Consider the following 23,214-nt stretch of genomic DNA (forward strand, 5'->3'; position numbering starts at 1 on the left):
CGAATGCTGACTGGGCATGCAGTGAGGAGGATCGCAAGAGCACTTCTGAGTGCTAGTTCTCTTTGGGTTTTGCTACGATATCTTGGATGAGCAGGAAGCAGAAGACAATTGCTTTGAGCATTGCTGAGATCGAATACATAGCTACGAGTATGACCTCTTGCGAAGCTGCCTGGTTGAGAAAGCTCTTCAATGAGCTATTTGGACACATGATGGATACCGCTTTGATCTGCTGTGACAACTAGAGGGAGATTCATTGTTGAGGAATCCTGTATTCTATGATTGCTCCAAGCATATAGACATCAAGTACCACTTTATCTGGGATATGGTACATCAATGAGCAAGGAGGCTCCATCGCATTGGGATTGATGTGCAGGTTGTCGACATTTTGTCGTAGCCCCTGGGAAAGGTCAAATTTGTGACTTTCCAAGAACGATGTGGAGTCGTTGAGAGACCCTCCTATGAGGATCCTGTATGATGCATGCATTGAGCTCTGGGAGCTCCGGGGGGCTTGGGGTACTTCTTGGAGCAACAAGCGACCATAGGGAAACTCACCCTCCCCTATTGGTGCGCTATGTACAGGGTGAATGGTTCAGCCTTCCCCTGTGATACCCCGTGGCAACTTATGGACAGGATGAGTGGTTCTCCTGTCAAGGCATCCTACCCATGCAGTCTGGGACTCATGGGAAGTACCTCTCATTTGGCCAATGAGCAGGGAAATGAGGATAGGGACCATAGAAGTACTGATAGACACATCATGTATCTACCATATTCCATATGCTAGGATGACCGACATTGATCTGGGATCAATTGGAACTAACTTTGGGTCAGTAAGAGTGATATGGTTCACTCTCTCTTGATATTGATCTGGGATCAATGAAACTGACTTCGGGTCAGTGTGAGTGGTTTGATGCACTCTCTTTTGATATTGATCTAGGATCAATTGGAACTGACTTTGGGTCAGTAAGAGTGATATAACTCACTCTCTTTTGGAACTGATCTGGGATCAATAAGAGTGGTATGACACACTCTATTCATATGGGCTGACTTCAGGTCAGTAGAGAATGGTATGAGACATTCTTGATCAATTCTTCTTCTTCATGGTTCAGCAGAGTAGAGCAGAGCAGAGTAGAGTAGAGCAGAGCAGTGTAGGGCACTGATGACAGAGATAGTACAGTCTGGCAGATAGATCAGCAGATAGAGTTCTTCCTAGTTGAGAGGGAGTGTTAAAATTGGCAACTAGGGCCAAACTCCATGTGGGTCATCTTATTTATGGCAGTTGATATTTTTCTTGGACTCCTCTCATCGAAAGGTGTAGGATTGATCTAAAGATCATCTGATTCCGGTAAGTATTCATGGAAATATGAATTTAGTTGTGTTATGGGACAATTCGTTAAGGTCGGCCAACAACCAAATAACCCCCACATGTGGTCAATGTTTTAGTATAAAAGGAGGTGACTTGATAGTCATTTGAACACACGCTTCATTCTTTATTTCTCTCCACTTGTTTTGGGTTTTAGTGGAAGAGAAGTCTAAGAGGAGGAAGCCCTAGACGAAGTAGGGAAGGAGCCTAAGCCTTAAGTCTAAACGTTGTCCTAGATGCTCTACACATGACCTAAATCAAAGAAGACGTAGTCTGCCCTAAGCCAATATGCTGTCAAGGAAGACACAGTCATGTTGTGAAGGAGATAGCCCTAATCCTAAAGTGCAAACTTATTGGAGAGGAGGAAGGAACAACGTGGTGTTTTAGGGTTGTTTCTAGGGTTAGTTTGAGGACATAATTGCTGTGAGGGGAGTTAGTGGTAGCTCCCTAGAGGGCTGAGGCAAGGAGAGGTTGGTTCAGCTTGCGTGGAGGTGTCTTGGGTGCAGAAGTCTTGAAGGAAGGGCAACGTATGGTGTTTTAGGTGGGCCGCAGGTCCTAAGTCATCTTTGGAGGGCAGTGTGGAGCTGTTTAGGGGCTATTTATGCCCAGGACAGCAACCAAGGGTGCCAACACCCCTTCAAGAGTAGGCCGCAGCCAAGGAGGGACTGCTTTGAGGACGTTTTAGGGTGGGCAAGCCCTTAACAAGGTTGTTGCGGGCCTGTGGAAGCTTGTTGTAGCATGTCGCAGGGATTGAGGGTAGGCTGAGGACTTTGTAAGGGCTAGAACTGCCCAGGATTACAGTGAAGGGTCTCATCCCCACTAGGAAGGGCAGCCGCATCACCTTGGAGCAAATCTGGGCGAAAAATAAGGCTGGCAAAGGGACTGTGATATGCCCTAACCAGGCCTAGTTTGCAACAAACAAATCAGACCTCAAAGCAGTGAGCTAAGGTATGTTATTTTAATTTATGACATTTCTTGTAGGTGTTGGATCTTAGATGAGGATCAGATTTGGATCGTGTTAAGGCAACATGTAGAAGTCAATGAGATGAGGGCAGATCTCATGATTAGATGACCTAGACTAGTGACAATTTCCACAGCGGTTGGGCAGCAAACTTGGAGTGAGAGTTTGTCATGTATTGGGTCAAAGTGTTGACTATTGCATGGATCACAGTCTATCTTGTTGCTGGGCTAGGCCATAGGCCATAGCTAACAGCTAAGGCTGTATGGCAACATGACTAAAGCAGTATGGCAGCATGACAGAAGTAATGGTGCAACATGGTGTAGATCAGTGTTGTTGGACATGGTGCAACATTGGTACAACAATGGGACAACAATGATACATGATGCAGTACAATGATGGGTACAGTTATGATTAGTGAAGCATGATGAAATGCAATATAGTGATGATGGGTGCAGCATGGTGCAATACAATGAGGTGCAGCATGATGATGAGGTGCAGCATGGTGATGGAGTCACCTTGGAGAATCAGTTGAAGCTGCATGTCTTCAACTGAGTTCAACTACCTCATGTATCATCTTCTTAGAGATCATCTATGCTCCTATTTAGATAAGTCAAAATGTTGACTTCTGTTGTAAGTGTACTATCTCTCTCTCTCTCTGCGGAACTATTGAAGAACATATAAGAAGAATTGATCAAGGGTTTCCCCACATTGAGGTTTGTCCCTGGCTAGCGCCACATCTTCTGTCCTCTTGTCTTGGCTTCTCTTCTGCGATTTATGTTTATGTTCTATATGCAATTTACTATTATTTTGATGTGATTGCTAATTTGGAAAAGATATTGAGCTAACTGTGAAAATTGAAATAAATTGCTCAAGCATAGAACATACCTAAAATTAACAGAGACCCCTTTGACTTCACAATACATTACAGGATGTCGAAAGACATGTTTTTGCCAAAAGAACCTTTAGAGAAAGCAAGAAGCCATGTCGGTACCAGGGATACATTGTAGCTACGAGCTCCATCGTATAGGCTGAACCTCTCACTTTTGAAGAAGCAGCGAAAGAGCAGGTTTGGAAGGATGTCACCGCTGAAGAGTATGAGTCTATTATGAAGAATATGTATGGGATGTTGTTCCGAGACCTAAAGGAAAGTCTATTGTGACTTCAAAATGGCTATACAAGATCAAGCATGAAGCTGATGGAAGCATTGAGAAGTATAAAGCAAGGTTTGTGGCTAGAAGTTTCTCCCAGAAAGAGGGAGAAGACTATGATGACAAATTTGCACCAATTGCCTGATACACTACTATTTGTTCTATTATTTCCCTTGCTGCTAGTCAAGGATGGACCCTCGACCAGATGGATGTGAAGACTGCATTTCTCCATGGTATACTACAAGAAGAAGTATATGTTGAACAAGCTCAGGGATTTGAAGTGAAGGATAGGAAGACTCATATTTGCAGGTTGAAGAAAGCTCTATATGGTTTGAAGCAAGCCCCTAGAGCCTGGTATGCCCTCATTGACAGCTACCTGGTGAAGCTTGGATTCACAAGAAGCAGTGTTGACCCAAATGTTTGCTTCATAGTGGTCCAAGGTATGCCTGTGATTTTGGTTTTATATGTTGACGATTTATTCTTGATAGGTAGTGAGCCCTTGATGCTCGAGAGTAAGAGGGAGTTGTTTTAGTTTTAGGTATGTTCTATGCTTAGATCAATTTATTTCAATTTTCACAGTTAGCTTAATATCTTTCCTAGATTAGCAATCACATCAGCATTAAACTAAACTACAGATAGAACATAAACATAAATCACAAAAGACAAGCCAAGACAAGAGGACACAAGATGTGGCGCTAGCTAGGGACAAACCCCAATGTGGGGAAACCCTTGATCAATTCTTCTTATATGTGCTTCAATAGTTTAGCAGAGAGAGAGAGAGATAGTACATTTACAACAAAAGTCAACACTTTCACTTATCTAGATAAGAGCATAGATCATCTTTAAGAAGATGATACATGAGATCAGTTGAAGACATGTTGCTTCAACTGATTCTCCAAGGTGACTCCTTCACCTATCATTGAGTTGCATCTCGTCATCATGCTGCACCTCACTGTGCAGCACCATGCTGCATCCATCATCACAATGTTGGACCTTATGCTGCACTGTTGTCCCATGTGCCATTGTTGCACCATGCTAGCCACTGTTGTCCTATGTGGTATATTGCTATCCCACTGTTAGTGACATGGCCATTCCATGTTAGCTTGCTGTCCCATTGTTTTGTTGCTGTCCCATCACATCTTGCTATACGTTGCTGCTGTCCCAATAGCTTTAACATAACTTGCTTCTGTCCCATGTGTTTTTGCAGCACCATGTAGCCCAGCTGTCCCATTTACTAGCACTGATGTATAATGTCATTGTTGTCCCATCATTGTGCTGTTCCATTGAACATTGTTGTACCATGTCCTAGGACCCTCATCCATTAGCATCCTCATTGCCAAAATACCATCAGCTGCATGCTACAACTCACTATTCAAGGTCCACTCCTATGCTGCCATGTAGGCCTGGTTAGGGCATCATTACAGTCCCATATCCAACCTTCAATTCTGCTGTTAAGGAGTGCGGTTGCCCTTTGTTAGGAGGCTAACCCTTCTTGCTGTGGTTCTGGGTAGTCTAGCCCTCTTTAACAACCTTGACCTACCTGTAATTATTGCGGCAGCCTATAGAAAGACTGTGTAGGGTTGCGACTGCCCTTCGATGGATCTGCACTCCTCCAAAGTGCTGTCAAATCAGTCCTATGACTGTGGATCTTCCAGCAAGGGAACTCGACCCTCCTTCACCCTGAAACAGGCCTTAAACTAACTGCGTTTAGCCCTTAAACTTACCTCAGAGATACATTGTCGATACAACCCTTCCACGCTGTCTAGGGTAGCCTCCTAATGCTGCGGCTAGGGCATGCTATTATCCTCCTTGACTATGTCTTTGTAGGGACCATCGTATAGGGCTATAGGCCTCCTTCTTGACTGTGTAGAGACTAGCGTATAGGTTAGGGCTCCTTTTTGATAACGTTAGGGCTTCTCTTCATGACTGCATCCTCTAGATTAGGGCAGCATATTTATTCTTCTTGACTGCGGCTAGGTTATGCGTAGAAGCTAGGGCTAGGATTGCAGCTAGGGCTGATTATTAAGCCTCCTTTCCTCCTGCATCTTAGGGCTACTTCCTCCTAGATTACTCTCACACTAAAACCCAAGACAAGTGGAGAGAAATCAAGAGAGAAGTGTGTGTGAAATGAGTCTCAAGTCACCTCCTTTTATACTAAAACATTGAGCACATGTGTGGGTTATTTGGTTGCTAGCCGACCTTGACAAATTGTCTTATAACACAAATAAATTCATAACTCCATGAATACTTATCAGAATCAGATGATCTTTAGATCAATCCTACACCTCTCGATGAGAGGGATCCAAGAAAAATATCAGCTGCCATAAATAAGATGACCCATATGGAGTTTGGCCCTAGTTGCCAATTTTAACAAGTTGGCCTCTGAGTTTGAAATGAAGGATCTTTGTTTGATGCATTACTTCTTGGGATTAGAAGTGTGGCAAAGACCTGGCGAGATTTTCCTTTCTCAAGGAAAATATGTTGTGAAATTATTGGAAAGATTTGGAATGGTAGAATGCATGTCCTTGGCCACACCGATGGAGATGAATTTCCAAAAGTTATGTGGATAAGTTGTTGGACCTGACTTGGCAAACGCCTCTGAGTATCGACAACTGATTGGGGCATTGGTGTTCCTTGTGAACACCCATCCAAACATATGCTTTGCACTGAACACTTTGAGTCAATTCATGACTGAGCTTCTTCATGCACACTGGATTGCTTCCAAGCATGTGTTGAGATATTTGTGGGATGATTAACCTTGGTCTGAAATATATTGTTAGAGATGTGAGACTTCATGGATACACTGATGTTGATTGGGCTGGAAACATTATTGATAGGAAGAGCACATCAGGGTGTTGCTTTAGTTTGAGTTCTGCCATGATATCTTGGATGAGTAGGAAGCATAAGTTCGTAGCTTTGAGTACAGTAGAGGCAGAGTATATTGCTGCTAGCATGGCTAGATGTGAGGTAGTTTGGTCGAGAAATCTCTTTGGAGAGCTGTTTGACAGGTCCTGGACATGACAATGATCTATTGCAACAACAAGAGTGGGATCTGAGTAGCAAAGAATTCCGTATTTTATGACAAGTCCAAGCACATTGAGATCAAGTATCACTATATTCGAGATATGGTGTAGAGAGGGGTAGTGAGACTTCATCACCTTTCGACTGATGAGTAGATATCATATATACTTACCAAGGCTTTGCCGAAAGTGAAGTTCTTGGTCTTCAGAGAGGAGCTTGAACTGATGGATGTGACCCTCCTAGGTAAGGGTCTTGGTTAATCAAGAACACTGAGCTATGTTGTTCCCCTTTGTTTGAGGTCACAGGGACAGGAATTGACCCAGAGAGCTCTTGGTGTTGAGGGAACACTAGACAATACAATAGTATATGATCTCTACCTTGCGTGGTAATTTGTATCATGCCTATTGTCGAGCAATAGGATAGTCTATGATCCTTACGTTCCACGATAAGTGGTATCCTTCCTATCGTCTCTCTTTGGTCTTTACAGAGTATAGCCCAGTTGGCATCCTACCCACAAGTTGTTCTTGTTGGGATTGTTTCCCACCCATCTGGTCAATGGGTGCTCACTACTTGAGTTAGGCGCGATCCTTAGCACTTATGGTAAGTAGTATCCTACTCATGTTATGGGATGCAGGTGTTCTACCACTGACTCTTGAGGGTCAAGTTGGGAAGATCAACAGACAATAGGATAGTTTGTGATCCTTACCTCATGGTAAGTGGTATCTTGCCTATTGTCATAGGTCAATAGGATAGAGTGTGATCCTTACCCTTGTGGTAAGTCATATCCCACCTATTGTCCTTGGATAGAGGGTGGTAGCTTGAGCTCCCCTATGATGTCAAATTCTTCTTCTTTTAGATTCGAGAGTGTTCAACAAATGAGCAGAGATGAGCAGAGACAACATTTGACTTGATGATGACGAGACATTTGAGATGGGACATATGTTGTAGTTGGAAATTTCTCCCTAGCTGAGAGGGAGTGTTAATTTGGCAACTCAAGGACAAATTCCCTCCTTTGGACAACCTTCCTTGTTTGGAGAAGACCCTCTTTGCCCTTGGAAAAATTTAATTTGGTCAAGGAAAAATATTTTTTAATGTGAAAACCCACATGTGCCCAAAAGTTCAGGTCGGCCTAGAAGACAAATTGGGTCTCCAAAATCTCATATAAATACAAGTCAAGTCAACCTCATTTGGACACACATCTCACACATATTTTTCTTCTCTTGGAGGTTCGTACAAGTTTGTAATTGCAGGTCTTCTTTCACACGTGCAAGTAGGAGAGGGAGAATTTCAGATTGGACCGAAATCTGTCTTTGACCAGCCTTTGACCAACGTTGCCTTTTTGGTGTTTGGGAATACTTTGAGTTAGTTTGACTTCAGTTTTGGATTTGTTTTTGGAGGCCACATTCTTTGGACAGAGATTGAGGTTTTCTGGGTAGTTTGACTCCCGTTGACCGCAAACTTTGACTGTAGGGAATCTGAAGTTTGACGGTGGATTTTCTCTCTCCTTTGACTGAGTTCTTGTTGACTGTTTCTGATGGGTTTGACCAATTTTTGAAGGCCGAGTTTAATGTTGCTTTGACCAAGCTAATTGTAAGACTTTGACCGTTGACTAGTGGACTAGTTAGGGCATCTTTGACCTCTGTTGACCATGGCAGAATTGCAGACTTTGAGTTGTTGGCCAGATTTGAACTTTGAGGCTCATCTATTGGATATTAGTTGGTAGATCTCTTGGATAGTCAAAGAATTGACTTTGACTCTTTTGTTGATGGATTGAATCATTGTATCTCTTTGCTGAACATTATATGACAATATAATAAGAAGAAGAATTTGAAATGCTTTTCCCCCTTTTGGGGATTTTCCATGGTCTTTGACCAAATCTTGTGTCTCTTGAATTACTTCTATTGTACATTGCTTTTTACTGTTCTATCTACAATTGCTATCTATCATTGGAAGATTATATTTGATTGTTAATTGAAGAAAAGAATAGGCTAAGTGATTGTACAAAAGCATAGAACAATGGAAAATTAACAAAAGGCCGATGTGAAGAAAAATTGTGTACTCTCACTCAAGAAAAGAAGATAACTTACCTTGACAATACTTTTCTATGGCACCCGAGCTCACTGTGACACTTATCTAAGATCAGTAAAAGGCATCCAAATTTCCTGAAGTTTAAGTAGACATGTTTTGGAACACATGATGTGGTTGAGGAAGTCCATCTCGTTCTCTATGTAAGCATCAAAGTCTAGTATGATGAAGCGTCTAATTGCAAAAGGAAGAGCTTTTATATCCATTCTTCTATACAGTTTATACCTAGCACAATGAAATGTAATGTTTATAAAGACAAAGACAATGGCCTGAACTTGTGACAAATCCGAATCTTCTGTGGTGGTATTCGAACCTTCTGTGACACTATATTGCAATGGCATCGAAAACTTTCTGTGGCACTATGGTTATATGCGAGCTCTGAGTTTATATACTTGAGGGACGAAGGACAAAATTTATATGCAAAGAACAAAAGTGTCATGAAGATCTAAAGCTCATCATCTATGTGACATGTCCATTGTGATCTAACGTTAAAGGAACTATGTCTATGAAAGAAACCAAAACCATATGGATCATCTTTGAACTCTATCGCTGAGGCATGTGACAAAAGTGATCAATCTATGTAATAATCTGAAGTCAACGCCAACATTTATCTAGAAGCCCTAAAATTCATACAAGACTAAATTTGAAGGTCAAATATTTGAGGTAATTCTGTTGAAGGTAGACGTTGAAGAGAAGACAAATTATCTCTGCTACAAAAGGATTGAATCCTTGTATGGTTGGACATGGTTGAAAGAGGTATGTATACTTTCTGTTCATTTGCAACTAATGACCTATGTCAATTATTTTACATATGAATACTAAGTCTTCTAGGTCATGATCATATCTATAAATAAGACATAAAGGGTAAGCTAACGATCTTCTGCTCCTTTATAGTGACATATTATAAAAGGGTCTGCATAGATATATTAGAGATCGATGATATGTTAGCATTCAAAGTCTCTCCTTACATATAGATTTATGTGATCAATGAATGAAATGAACTCCATCTCATAGAAGGCTTGTTAATAACATCTCCAGGGTTTTTGCATCTAACTTATTAGTATGCGTGTAGAATTTGCAATTCTTAAATGGTATATCTTTAAGAATTTGGAGAGTCTAGGGTTTGTAACCCCTAGCAAAGGTTTGAATTAGAAAACCCTAGGAACAAAACCCTAACTAATCGTTTCCTCTATAAGAAGAAGATCTATCTCTTGAAGATGACAGAAATGACACCATGCTAATGTCAGAACAAGGTTGGTGAACAGGCCTAAGATTAAGAGGGAACTAACCTTCCTCAAAAAGATAAGTCATAACAAGAACTATCTAAGCGTTATTTGCCAATGGAAGAATTGGAAGAACGTAGAAAAGCACAAAGATTTTTCTGAATCTTAATAGATGAAGAAAGCAATTTGAAGTATGCATTAAAGAAGCCAATTTGATGGCAACATGAAAGCGAGACTTAATAAAAGAAGAAGTTCACTTACCTCAGTTGGAAAGAGGGAGTTGCAAGTTCTTGGATGGACACAACATTACTTGAGTTGATTGGATTCGATTCAAGTACAGATGAATTGAGTTGGCAGTGCTAATGATGAATACATATACTACTGATGCTTGAATCTACTTGGAAGTTGGTATGATTTCTCGATAGAGCTTGAAGCAAAATTTTGTTGCAATGTGAAGGAAGAGAACATGGAAGTTTGTACGATTAGCTATGAAGTAGTTTGGCTCCGTAAAATGTTGTGATGGACTATTTGATGACAAGATGGATTCGATATAAAGACTGTCATAAAATCAGGAATGTCGAACCTCATTATGATGTGATGCAGATAGGAGCTGAGAAGCTACAATGAATCTCCACAAGAGGAACAAGTAGTCGATGCATTGATGAAGTTCCTTTTCATGAAAAGATGAGTGTTTTTGAGACAAGCTTAGGCTTGTGGTTATCTCCTCCCTAGTTGAGAAGGAGTGAGGGTGGACATCGTGTTCTCCATGTGTCACGTACTATGGCCAGGACTAACAACTGTAAGTCTAGTGCATGAACATTGGTAGGGAGAATGCTGAATTAGGGACCAACATTCTTTGAAGATCTGTACTGTGACTAGGACTAGCTACTATAAGTCAAGTACAATGATCTAAGATCCTGAGGACCGACATTTCCTTGTGCCAAGTATTGTGACAATGGATTAGGAAACGGTCCTGTGAGGACATGCCTTGGTGAACACCTAGGTGGAGTATGTGCCTCAGAGAGGCGGTGGTGTCCAAATTTGCGCCTCCTAGCATTGTACTCTGATCTAGTGGAGAATATAGCTTACTTGTCAAGGCCTTGGTAGTTTGGCAATGCTGGTTATGGTGATGCTATCATCATTGATGCTTATCAATCCATATCCTTTCTTATAGAAGTTCTCAACCTGAGAATATCTTGTTAAGTCATTATGAATACCTCCCTAGTTAAGGGGGAGTGTTGGAATTGTAACTAGGTTTGGTCTTCATACTTTCATTGTTCTTGTCTTCATAATTGTCATTGTACTTGTCTTCATGGTTCATAATTGTCATTGTACTTGTACTTGTCTTCATTCTCTAGGTAACTAGGTTTGGTTTCATGCTCTATGTCAATTTATTTATAGGTCAAAACACCCATTGTGTGCTTTTATGATTTGTCATAGAGTCAAAGAAGTCAAAGAGTCATTGTCATATGTAAAGGACCCTATTGGGCATTTTGTATCATGAAAAAGGAATTTATAATGAGTCAAAAGAGTTGAATGTCTCCCTCCAAGACCACGTTAGGCTACAAGAAGACTAGTCGGCCTAGTAGAGGACAAGTTGGCCTCATGATGATAGTTCGAGCTCTAAGGAAAGGGTATATATATGTGTGCAATCGACCTCATTTGAGGGACATCCATCAAGTTCGAGCAAGGACGAAAAAGAGACCTAAAAGGAGCGAAGAAGGAGAACAAAAGAAGGAAAAATTGAAGTTGTAAAAACTGAATTTTTGTGTTTATCCTCTCACACGTGTGAGCTGTAGGGTTTCTGAAGTTACAAATTGCAATCATTAAAAGAGTCGAAATCTAGTGTCAAGAGGATCACTCTTGCAAGCCGAAATACTAAGGAAAGAAGACCAATTCAAGCGAAGGAGAGAGCATGGATGTTTCATCATCTTTTCCTCACATGTCCAAGCTAGGGTTTCTGCAGCATGACCAAAATTACAATCAAGAAATTGCAGGTTTGAATTTGTGAAGGTGCAACAATTTTGGGACAGTTTGACTTGGTTGAATTTGTGAAGGACAAACTCATCAAAGGAGAGGTTGACTTGGTCTCAGAGGAATCTTTGTCTTGGGTCTTAGGTCTTGGAATTCGTCATTTGAAGATTCTATAAGAAGAGAATAATTCTTGTGGGTTTTCCTCTCAAAGGGAGAGGTTTTGGCCTTGGCTAGCAACCTATATCTTGTGTCCTCTTGTTCTATTGATCTTCATAGTTTTGGTAGTTGTTTGTTGGTAAGAACACCATAATAGTCAAATAAAAGGCGAAGCTAACTACAAGTACATCAAGTTAAGTAAAAGAACATCACAAGCAGTTATCAAAGTAAAGAGAAATCAACCTAATCAAGCTACCTTAGATTTCTCAACAAATGGGACCACACTCTCTCAATCGGGGTTTCCCAAGTAGTGCCCACATGCCATTAGGGGAGATCACATTGGACTAAGATTGAAGATTAAGCCCCCCATTCAAGGTGAGGGAACAAAACTACAGTCAAAACCCCTCCTTTTTCTAAGTCACCCACTAATCTTTGCCAACTGCCCAAACGAAAAAAAAGCATAAGCACTCGATTACACAATGAATAGCATAACTTTGGATCAAATTGCCCACCTTCTAACATGTTCTCTTCACAAATGGGCAAGGAAACATATGGCTGATGCAGGTGGCAGAAATAAAATGGCACATCACATTGGCTAGCTGTTAGGGTTGTTGGCTGTTGGCTTGAAGAAGATGATTTGGAGAAAAAGATCTCCTAGGGGTACCCACTTTTGGTGGGTTACAGGGCACAAATTTCAGGATTATGAAGGGACAAAGCTACTTGTGGGATGCAATCTCAAGTTTGGACTCTCAACCTTCAAGTTACAAATTCTAGGAGTTTGCAGAGGGGATTGTGGAGCAACAATCGGGAATGATGGTGTAGAATGCGGCAATGAGTTAGACTTTAGGGTAATATTAAGGTTTTACCTTTTCTTTTTCATTTTTTTTATTCATGTGCCAAACCATAGTCTAACTCTAACCAATTTAGATGAATTTAATTTTTTTTTTGAAGTTTATGAGTGGATCCATGTTCAACTAAAGGTTCACCTCTAGCTTTAGTGAACTAAATCAGACAAATTCAATTTTAGATGAATTTTGGTGAATTTCAAACTTAAAGGATTAAGTTTGTTGAACCTGGTGACTTAGCTCATATGTAGGGGTTTTGAACCTTAGATGTGTAGTATACGCAACATCAAACATAGATTGCTAGTAAGGGGCTCCAACAAAGTTGAATGGAATGTAGAAATAGTACCAAAAATTAGCAATGGCCTTCCTTGCGCGACTATGAACATGATTTTTCCAAGTCATGCCATCTAAGCTAAAGTTGGGAATTGGATTGTGTGTAGGAAGCAAGAAAAGCATGTATATTTTCATCTCCATCTCAAATTTGTAGGAAAGGGAGGAGGAGGCAACATTTGGCTTTGACCTTGAGTTTGAGTTTGAGGCACGTATGGAAAATTTATGCCTAGGATTAAGGATTGAACAAAGGGAGGCAACAAGGTTTATTAGAAAAATAATGGCCACCTATGAGATTTACCATTTCTGCCTTTATTCTTGTTTTGTGGCTTTAACCAGTGTTGCAGGATCCATCCCCCCGCCCAGTTTAGAAGTCAAATTTGCATCCCATGTGGAACTGCAGGGAAACTGTGGTTCCTAAAATCAAAACAGAAATCATGCTTCCTGGAAATTTGGAACCACAACGGTTCCATGTGTGGTTCCGCATGGTCGAAACGTAGTTTTGGCATAGTTCTGCTACAGTTTGCAAGAGGTTCCGAGATCAAGTCGCACAGTTCCATGGCTCAACTTCTTTTTATTTTTTATTTTTCATTAATTGTGGTTAAAGTGGGGCTTCTCGGACATTGCCAAGGTGCTCCCTTGATGCTCCCTAGCACTTCCTAGATGCTCCCTAATAGAAATGTTAAATTCTTAAAGTAAAAGGATAAAAATGAAATTTTCATCTTTTTACTTAAATTTTTAACATTACCATGAAATGACTCGGGATGTTTGAGAGTGGTTCCAACTTCCAACCTCATTGGACTTAATATGGAGAAAATAGAATTTCATATCCCATTCAAAAATTAGCAGACTTTAGTGTTTTCAGGATTTCAAGATCAATGGGATTGTGGCGTTTCATTAGATTATATCATGTTTGAGGGTTTGTGATTGGCATTTAATCAAGAGCGCCAAACCCTATATGTATCCCACTGTTGGTGGTGTTGATTGTTGAACTCATTTGTCATGGCCTTAGCAAAAATTTACCCTTCACTCAAGTCAAAATCATTGATCAGGCATGGTAAGCTTTTTCTACTATATATTAAGGCTTGGATCAGGTAGTTTGATCAAAATTGGGCAATGTTGACCGATATCCCTAGAGAATCAAGGTAGAGGCAAAGGCTAGATAAGGGGAGAAGAATCTAGATTGTAGATGGTTGATGCTCAAATAATCAATCATCAATGTACTATGGATGCTATTTCTATGTTGATTTGTGTACTATATGCATGCTTTGATATATTCTGCAACTAATTTGCCATTTTGGATGTTTTTTTTACTATAAATGCAATGACATACATATATGCTTCTGGGAAGCTTTGCTTCCGAGGTTTTTTGAAAAATGACTCTTCCGATGCCTCACTTCCAAAAAATGCACCTGCTTTATCCCCGCTTCATGCAACATTGGCTTTAACCTCATTGAGGGTATCATTGGCCAAGTTGACTTGCCATTTAACATCTTGGTGAACTTAGAAGTAAGTACCATTGTCATGGCTGTGAATATGGTCAACGTGGTATTTGAATCTAAAAATGGCACCAGTACGAGTTTGGAAAAATTTACATAGAAGCTTAGCTGATCGTGGAATTTTTTCACTGTAAGCTCAAGTAAAAATCCTTCTCCCTTGGCATTTTTACTCTTTTGCTGCTGTTTAAAGTTTATGTTCAGCAAGATAACAGCTGACAGATCAAGGGGAATGGCTGCTGTCTTCTTCAGTGAACGCTCTCACTAATATGCTACAGCTTTTAAACCCCTGAAAAATACATCGTAAACAAACCTTAATAACTCAAAAACCCCGAAATCCCTTAAAAAAATCCTCTGCAATTTTACTACAAACCTTAAATAACAAAGAGCAACTAATAAATGGCAAAAACAGCAAGTAGGGGTACATCGAAGGGTGAAAAAGAAGCTATAGGAGGAATGTAACAATAGCTTGCTGAGTAAATCCTCGAAAACTTCATTTTTTTTATGCCGTAGAGGTCCAGCAGCTTCGGTGGATGGCCAACAAGTGTTGTTAGGTGCCCTAGATGATTTGGCCTCATTAAGCTGTTTGTCACTTGCAGTCAACAAGCAGAGAGGAAATTCACTCGAACAGGTCAAAAAAAAGAGAGAAGTCACAGTTAAAAGGGGTTTTAGAAGCTTCCTGGATATGGTTGAGTCAAACTCGGGGATCGCAAGTCAAACTTTAATTGACTAAGTCAAACATAGCCAACCCTGAGTTTGACTTGCCCAATTCAGAAAACTCATTTAGGCAGTGATCTGATTCAAACTTGCGATCTGGCAATTTAGATCGTTATCCCTGTGACAATGGTTCCTTCTGTGTATTTTCTTTTCATATCTGTCTCACTTGTCAGGATGTCAGTTCTTGAACTCGGTCAACCCCGAGTTTTAGTTGCCCGATTTGGAGAAACTCATCTAGGTATCTGATTCGAACTTGCCCTTTGCTAATTTAGATCATGATCCCTGTGGCACTGGTGCCTTCTGTGCTTGGACTTTGCTTTTCGTAACTGCGATTATCACTTGTTTTCAGGATTTAACTACCAATATAAATTGAAAGATGCGGCCAAGGTTTTCACTGTATAGGTGTAAAAGCAGGATATAAGTATGTCCTTGGTTATCTCTTTCAGATAGCTATTTCATTATGTTTGCCTAAATGTGCACTGAGGTTGAGCATGCCAATTTCTTCTAGCAGAGGGAAGCAAGTCTTGAAGTTCAAGAATCTATGCAGTTACATTATTATCTTGAATGTTAAAGTTATTTTATTGTGTACCATCCATTGCTGGGTGTTGTATTTCAGGGGAACAGCCTGATGAGGATCCTAACTGTAGCAGCATTTGCAGTTTCCGGATATGCTTCCACTGAAGGTCGACACTGCAAGCCCTTTAATCCACTTTTGGGGGAGACGTATGAGGGTGATTATCCTGATAAAGGGCTTCGTTTCTTTTCTGAAAAGGTTAGTTCTACTGGGACTATTTATGTATCTTGTCATCTGTTATTGGCCAAATTTTGCTCACTAAGTTGCAAGCCATCAATTCAGCCTCTGCTTTCATAGGTTGCCCATTTGAGAAGATGAAGTACAAGCTAAGTTGAAAGTCATCAATTCAGCCTCTGCTTTCATAGGTTGTCCATTAGAGAAGATGAAGCACAAGCTGTAACGTTTACATTTGTTCCAAGGACATCCATTACTGATGTTTTCTGTTAACTACCATGCAAAAGTTTTATTGTTTAAGGTTAAAATTATCCTTTTTATAAGTTTTTTATTTTGCATACAGGTTAGTCATCATCCCATGATTGTGGCATGCCATTGTGAGGGTAGAGGATGGAAGTTTTGGGGAGACAGTAATCTAAAGGGAAAATTTTGGGGCCGTTCTATTCAGCTTGACCCTGTTGGAATTCTTGCACTGAAGTTCGATGATGGAGAGTTGTTTCAGTGGAGTAAGGTAACTTAATTAGGAAGACGTAATCTTTATATTTTCAACAGAAGTTTATTATTATTGTTATTATTTTATAAAGCAAAAGTAAGCTTGCTTTACTTGCAGGTTACAACGTCTATCTACAATCTCATTTTGGGCAAATTGTACTGTGATCACTATGGAACAATGCGTATACAGGGAAGTGGTGAATATTCTTGTAAGCTCAAATTCAAGGAACAGTCTATTATTGACCGTAACCCTCATCAGGTTATGGCCTTATGTGTTTCATTACCCACCCCTCCTCTTAGCTTTGTAGCTTCTTACGTGTAAAATAATGCCTGACTATACTCATGCATGGAATTGTGTTTCCTTAAGAGTAGATTGTTATTCCATTGCTTTTTTGGTACATTTTACTTCTGTAGTTTATCGATTTCTACTTTGATTCTGATTCAGATTTTGGCACTGCTGTTGTTCTCATTTCACAGGTTCATGGGTTTGTTCAAGATAGGAGTGGGAACAAGGTAGCGACATTACTGGGGAAGTGGGATGATAGTATGTATTACGTACTTGGCGATGTGAGTGCAAAGCCCAAGGGATATGACCCAATGTCCGAGGCTTGTTTGTTGTGGCGACGGAACAAACCTTCTTGTAATAATAGCAGATACAACTTTACACCGTTCGCAACTTCTCTTAATGAGCTAACGCCAAGTCTTAAGGTAAATTCAAATTGAAATACCAAATTCAGGCATATGAAGCATATGCCTTCCGATTCTTATACGTTGTTCTTATAGAGTTTTATTCCCTTATGTGAAGGAAAAACTTCCACCAACTGACTCAAGGCTAAGGCCAGATCAAAGACATTTGGAAAATGGTGAATATGAGTTGGCTAATGCAGAAAAAATGAGGTTGGAACAGTTACAACGGCAGGTAATTTATTTCAGTTCATTTCTTCCCGAAATAAGTAATTTGCCGAATAAAGTTAATATTCAAATGATCTTTGTAACATTGCAGTCTAGGAAACTACAAGAAAGGGGATGGCAGCCACGGTGGTTTCGAAAAGAGAAAGGTAAGGATGCATATGAGTACATTGGAGGATACTGGGAAGCGAGAGAACAAGGTAAATGGGAAGGCTTTTCTGATATATTTGGTCAGACAATTTCCGAGAATTCTATTGATTGAGATGAGCTCTCTTCTGATGAGGTCCAAACATATCCAAGTTGACTTTCCAAAGAAGCTCAAAATTGTTTATCCCATCAGTCAGATGTAGCTGCGGGGCTTGTTCACGGGGAATAACAAAGAAATCAGCTACTAAGAATGACTAATTATGCCTTGTGTGGCTTGGGTGTCCTGCATTTGAGTATGCTTGTATCATTCTTCTGCCAGCAGAGTTGAAGTGACTTTGCACCGCTTCAAATATTTATCTGTATTGGAGGGCATGCAAGATTGTCTGCATTAATTTGTTTTAATTTAATCAAGAAAATATGTATGCTTTTTTTCCGTATTTATATTTTGAATCCCATAGTTGGAGTTCCAGAATCTGGAATGTTGGCATGACATTACAAAAGCAACTTGATGCCTCTTTTCAGAGGTATATTTCCTCTACAAGAGGAATGGTATCACACTGCAGGAGATACTCACGTTATTTATATACATGACTGATCTGCAAAAGCGAGTATCAGGTGTATGTTGTGCTAGACTAGAGTTGACATTAAAAAATGCTTTGACATTGAGACTTGTTCTCTGCAGGAGAGCTTGTCTAATTCATTATAAACATTACAATTACAATTTCACATTATTTAGTTTCATGTTATTTTTATATTAAGATAAGACTGGTTTTTGCATGTGGTGTCTACAGACTCTGCACATCATTATTTTTCAGCGTTTCTTGTCCCCTACTGGAGCATAATCATTAACTTGAATATATACACTTGAAATGGTCACTACCATTATTCATCCTAAAGTTTTAAAGATTTTGGAGGTAAAGCATTTGCACATATTCTAAAAAAGTGTAGGAAAGAATTGGATGCAAAGTCGGTCACTAACTTTATTAGACAAAAGGCTTATAAGAACATATAAATCTATTTACTCAAGAAGGTTTTGCAACTACGTAGTAGGGATGATATATTTCATCAATGTGTAAACGGCAATCATGATGAACATATTTGAGTTACGTAGAAACCATTTGAAGAAACCTTGGAAGAAAGTGAGGTAAGAGGACTAGTGAAAATGTTTCTAGACAAGTAGCAAGATGAGTTGAATTCCAATGTAGTAGTGAGACTTCTCGAAGAAGATCAACAAGGAAAATTACCACTAATAAATGATTTGAAATTGACTATAATATGTTTTTTCATCTATTTAACCACTCATAAATGATTTGAAATTGACCACAATTTGTTTTTTTATCCATTTTGGGGGTTTACAGGGTGAAAAAGGAGTCATGGACTTGGGGGCCATTTCCATATCATATCCGGAAGAAAGTGGGAAAGGTTGAAACTATAAAATCCTTATTTGAGGGCTTAGCCAACATTTTTAGGTGTTAAAACATGGCTAAAATAATCTAATGAATTTTCTAGTGCCAGTATCCAATGGTTTAAATATCACCTCAATTATAGTTTGTATGACAAAGAAATGTTTTGACAAGTTGACTTTTTCTTTAACCAATTCCCATACCAAGAAATTTCCAATGGTTTAAAGAGCACCTCAATTATAGTTTGTATGAGAAAGTAATATCCTAAACAAGTTGATCTTTGCTTTGATCATCGCCATACTAAGTGGATACCATGTCCAACCCCATTACTTGCACATTTGGAGCTAATTACATGTGGGATTTCAAGAAATTTAAAGAGTCCAAAACGATAGCCCTAACCCAAAGACCTAAGAATAGAGGTTAAAATATTAACAACTATATTGAACATAAATCTATAAATAAATATCAATGAATAATAATAATAAATGGACACTTCCTATTGAAGGACATGACCTACTCAAGAGGCATGACCCCTTGACCATTATGATTAGTCAATGCATGTAAATATACATTGACATGGTTTTATCTTGAACAAGTATATCATATATCTATTATTCATTATTCAATTATGAAATACATGTCATATATAGGTTTCATATTATTATCCATCTTATGTTGGTGTGACATTCCTATGTTTTTCTTTTTGAAGATATGACTATTTTTAGACTATTGAAATATTGTTTGAACTTAATGGCTATGGAAGCTAGGATTGAAATTATTTGATTATGTAATAAATTAATTTTTAATTAATTAATAAATGAATTGTTTGAGAATCATGAAGAAATAGCACTTGTGTAATAGACTTTTGTTATTTTAAACAAAATTATTTAATTGTGTAATAAATTAATTTTTAATTAATTAATAAATGAATTATTTGGAAACCATCGGGGAATAGCACTTGAGTAATAGACTTCTTATTCTAGAAAAAGTTGTTAGTGGTCAAGGCCACATGGTGGACCTTCCCAAATATTCTCCTAAAAATCTCAAGGAGAAAATGATGAAATCAAGAATAGTATAATGGGAGAGAAAAATGATGCTAAATACTTCACTAAGTAAGATAAAAACAAATAGTAAAGCACAATAGGAAAGAGGCTTTAAAGAAAACAAAACATTTTTTCTTATTTAAATAAAAAGCCTAGGTAATTAAGGGGTGTAGACCCTAAAAGCAGGGCACTACTAAGGAAAATTCTATTGGGAAAAAACTATAAAAAAACCACTTTGGAACATGAAGAGGTTGTTGTTGATTCCTAAATGTATGAAGTTTGAGTTCAAGGGGAATTTTTGGTTGCAATCCATTGGTTGGGAGGAGCATGTTCTCTCCCTTAATATTCCCAAACAATTAGTTATAGTTATAAGATTGTGTTTCATGGATTTCTGCTAGATTACATATTTGTTATCATTATTATTATTATGAAATTTTGTTGAAAATTGTTGAATCATTTAGAGGAATACTATGGTAGTTAGATAAAGTAAACGAATACTAACAAAAATTATGCCTACGTAGTTTAAGGATATGATCATGTATATGTAACAAAGTTTCAGAAATTATAATTATCCAATAGACTTAAAAGTTTAAATTAGATAGTTCTATTTAATATCTTGAAAGGGCATGCATTGGATGGAATATCTTTATAAATTTAACTTGTGGAGTTATAATTAGAGAGTTGGAATGAATCCTTAATTAATTATATGTACAATTAAGATCCTTGGAATATTAAAAATTTCCAGCAATAAGGATTAAGCTGTGTAGTGGAAAATAATTAAAATACTAATGAGAATCTTTATAGGATAACAATCAATATTTTCAAGCTCAAGAAACATGGAATACTTCTAGTATTCCTGTAAATAACATGTCCATTCTGTTTGCGAGTCTAGTTGAAATAGTATTATTGTTTGAAGGAAAAATATATATAAATATCTATATTAGTGTGTTTATACTATTTTATTTATCTCAGGTGGATTATTTACAACTATACTCCGAATATAATTTAGGATTTAGCTTTAGGACAAACAATCTTGGAAAATCTAAATAACCATAAACAACCAATGGAGTTTACGGAGTTACGTTTGAGAATTTGGAGAAGTACTATAATACTAGTACATTACCTGTTTAAGAAGACTTCATTGCAAATTCCAGGACTTACCGTGAAATATTATCGTAAGGATTTATGGTAAAGAATGCAATTAAGGTGAAAGTGTAGCCGATATTCTAAATTATTAACTACAAATGGTCGCAGAAGAAACTAAATATTTAGGCTATGTGTACAGGGTTTTTATAAGAATATTTGGGTTATTGTTAGTAACGCGTATTCTAAATAAAGTTATTAAGTCTAAAATAATTAGACAAGTGGATGCAGAGGAATTGCATCCTGAGAATAAGACAAACCTTAATTATACTATACGCAGTCAAGAGATGTATATTATAAAACTCATCAAATGAAGAAGAAACACCATGTGGGCTATGGTAACTTTATCTAGATTGTAACATTAAGCTTAACTATATCAGAGATATTTAGTAATTGCATCTACAAGTTTTGAGTAGAACGATTAGAGAATGGAAATAACTACAATAACATTTAAATGGAGTAAAAGTGTTAATTTTAGGTATGTTCTAACAATTAGCTCAATATCTTTTCTAGATTAGCAATCACATCAGCGTTAAAGTAAACTGCAGATAGAACATAAACATATATTGCAAAAGATGAGCCAAGACAAGAGGACACAAGATGTGGCGCTAGCCAGGGACAAACCCCAATGTGGGGAAACCCTTGATCAATTCTTCTTATATGTTCTTCAATGGTTCAACAGAGAGAGAGAGAGATAGTACATTTACAACAGAAGTCAACACTTTGACTTATGTAGATAAGATCATAGATCATCTCTAAGAAGATGATACATGAGATCAGTTGAAGACATGCTGCTTCAACTGATTTTCCAAGGTGACTCCTTCACCTATCATAGTGCGGCATCTCGTCATCATGTTGCACCTCATCGTGCTGCACCCTATGCTGCATTGTTGTCACATGTGCCATTTCAGAACCATGTTGTCATACAACATGTCTCATGTGCTTGCCACAACTATCCATGTTGTCCATGCTTGCCATGCTACACCATGCTTGCCATGTTGCGCCATGTTGTCCATGCTTGCTATCCCATTGTGCCACTGATGCATAATGTCATTGCTGTCCCATTGTGCCACCACCTCATCATTGCACTGAACATTGTGGCACAATATCATCTTTGTCCCATCGTTGTTCTGTCTCATCATACTGTTGTCCCAACATCTTACAATTGTCCCATTGAACATTGCAACACTATATCACACTGTTGTCCCAACATCTTACAACTATCCCATCGAACATTGTGGCGCTATATCATATTGTTGTCCCAACATCTTACAACTGTCCCATTGAACATTGCGGCACTAGACTATATCATACTGCTATCCCAACATCTTACAACTGTCCCATTGAACAATGCAGCACTATATCATACTGTTGTCCCAACATCTTACAACTGTCTCATTGAACATTGCGGCACTATATCATACTGTTGTCCCAACATCTTACAGTTGTCTCATTCAACATTGCAGCACTATATCATACTCTTGTCCCAACATCTTACAACTGTCTCATTGAACATTGTAGCACTATATCATACTGTTGTGTCAAAATCTTACAGCTGTCCCATTGGACATTGTAGCACTATATCATACTGTTGTCCCAACATCATACAGTTGTCCCATTGAACATTGCAGCACTAGTTAGTAGCACCATGTAGCCCAATTGTCCTATACCCAGTTGTCCTATTTACTTTGCTGCTGTTCACAACACTGCTGCTCCAATGCTACCTTTACTGCTGCTTATATGGTCACTGGTTAGGGCATCTGGCTGCCCTTACACACCCAGCTATCCGTCCACAAACAGTAGTATATTTCTTCTATTGTCCTTGGTCTGGTTGCTTGCTTATGGTGCACTTAACTGTCTTTTCCCCACGCTGTCCCTACAACCTCCACGTTGTCCCTTTGATCCTTCATGCTGCGACTAAGGCTCAACTGTCCACACAACTCATCACTCTATCTAGGGCAGCCTCCATGCTGTCCCTTTGACCCTTCACATAAGTGTCCTCCTTCTTCTTGA

General features: G+C 38.8%; 1 protein-coding gene across 1 annotated transcript in view; it reads left to right on the plus strand.

The window, feature by feature from the left end:
- The window catches only part of LOC149183914 (oxysterol-binding protein-related protein 1A-like), a 223,242-nt gene extending 204,860 nt beyond the window's left edge, over window positions 1–18,382 (plus strand). Inside the window, exons 6-11 of the mRNA XM_089417309.1 lie at window positions 15,933–16,088; window positions 16,408–16,575; window positions 16,675–16,815; window positions 17,034–17,264; window positions 17,362–17,475; window positions 17,560–18,382. Coding sequence (XP_089273435.1) covers window positions 15,933–16,088; window positions 16,408–16,575; window positions 16,675–16,815; window positions 17,034–17,264; window positions 17,362–17,475; window positions 17,560–17,727 — 978 coding nt within the window. The 3' untranslated portion in view covers window positions 17,728–18,382. The remainder of the gene's footprint in view (window positions 1–15,932; window positions 16,089–16,407; window positions 16,576–16,674; window positions 16,816–17,033; window positions 17,265–17,361; window positions 17,476–17,559) is intronic.
- Window positions 18,383–23,214: the final 4,832 nt, after the last annotated feature.

Source organism: Pinus tabuliformis, chromosome 3_2 (assembly GCF_031772625.1).
Source record: "Pinus tabuliformis cultivar Carrire ecotype Pingquan chromosome 3_2, CPIR1, whole genome shotgun sequence".
Taxonomy (NCBI): Eukaryota; Viridiplantae; Streptophyta; class Pinopsida; order Pinales; family Pinaceae; genus Pinus; species Pinus tabuliformis.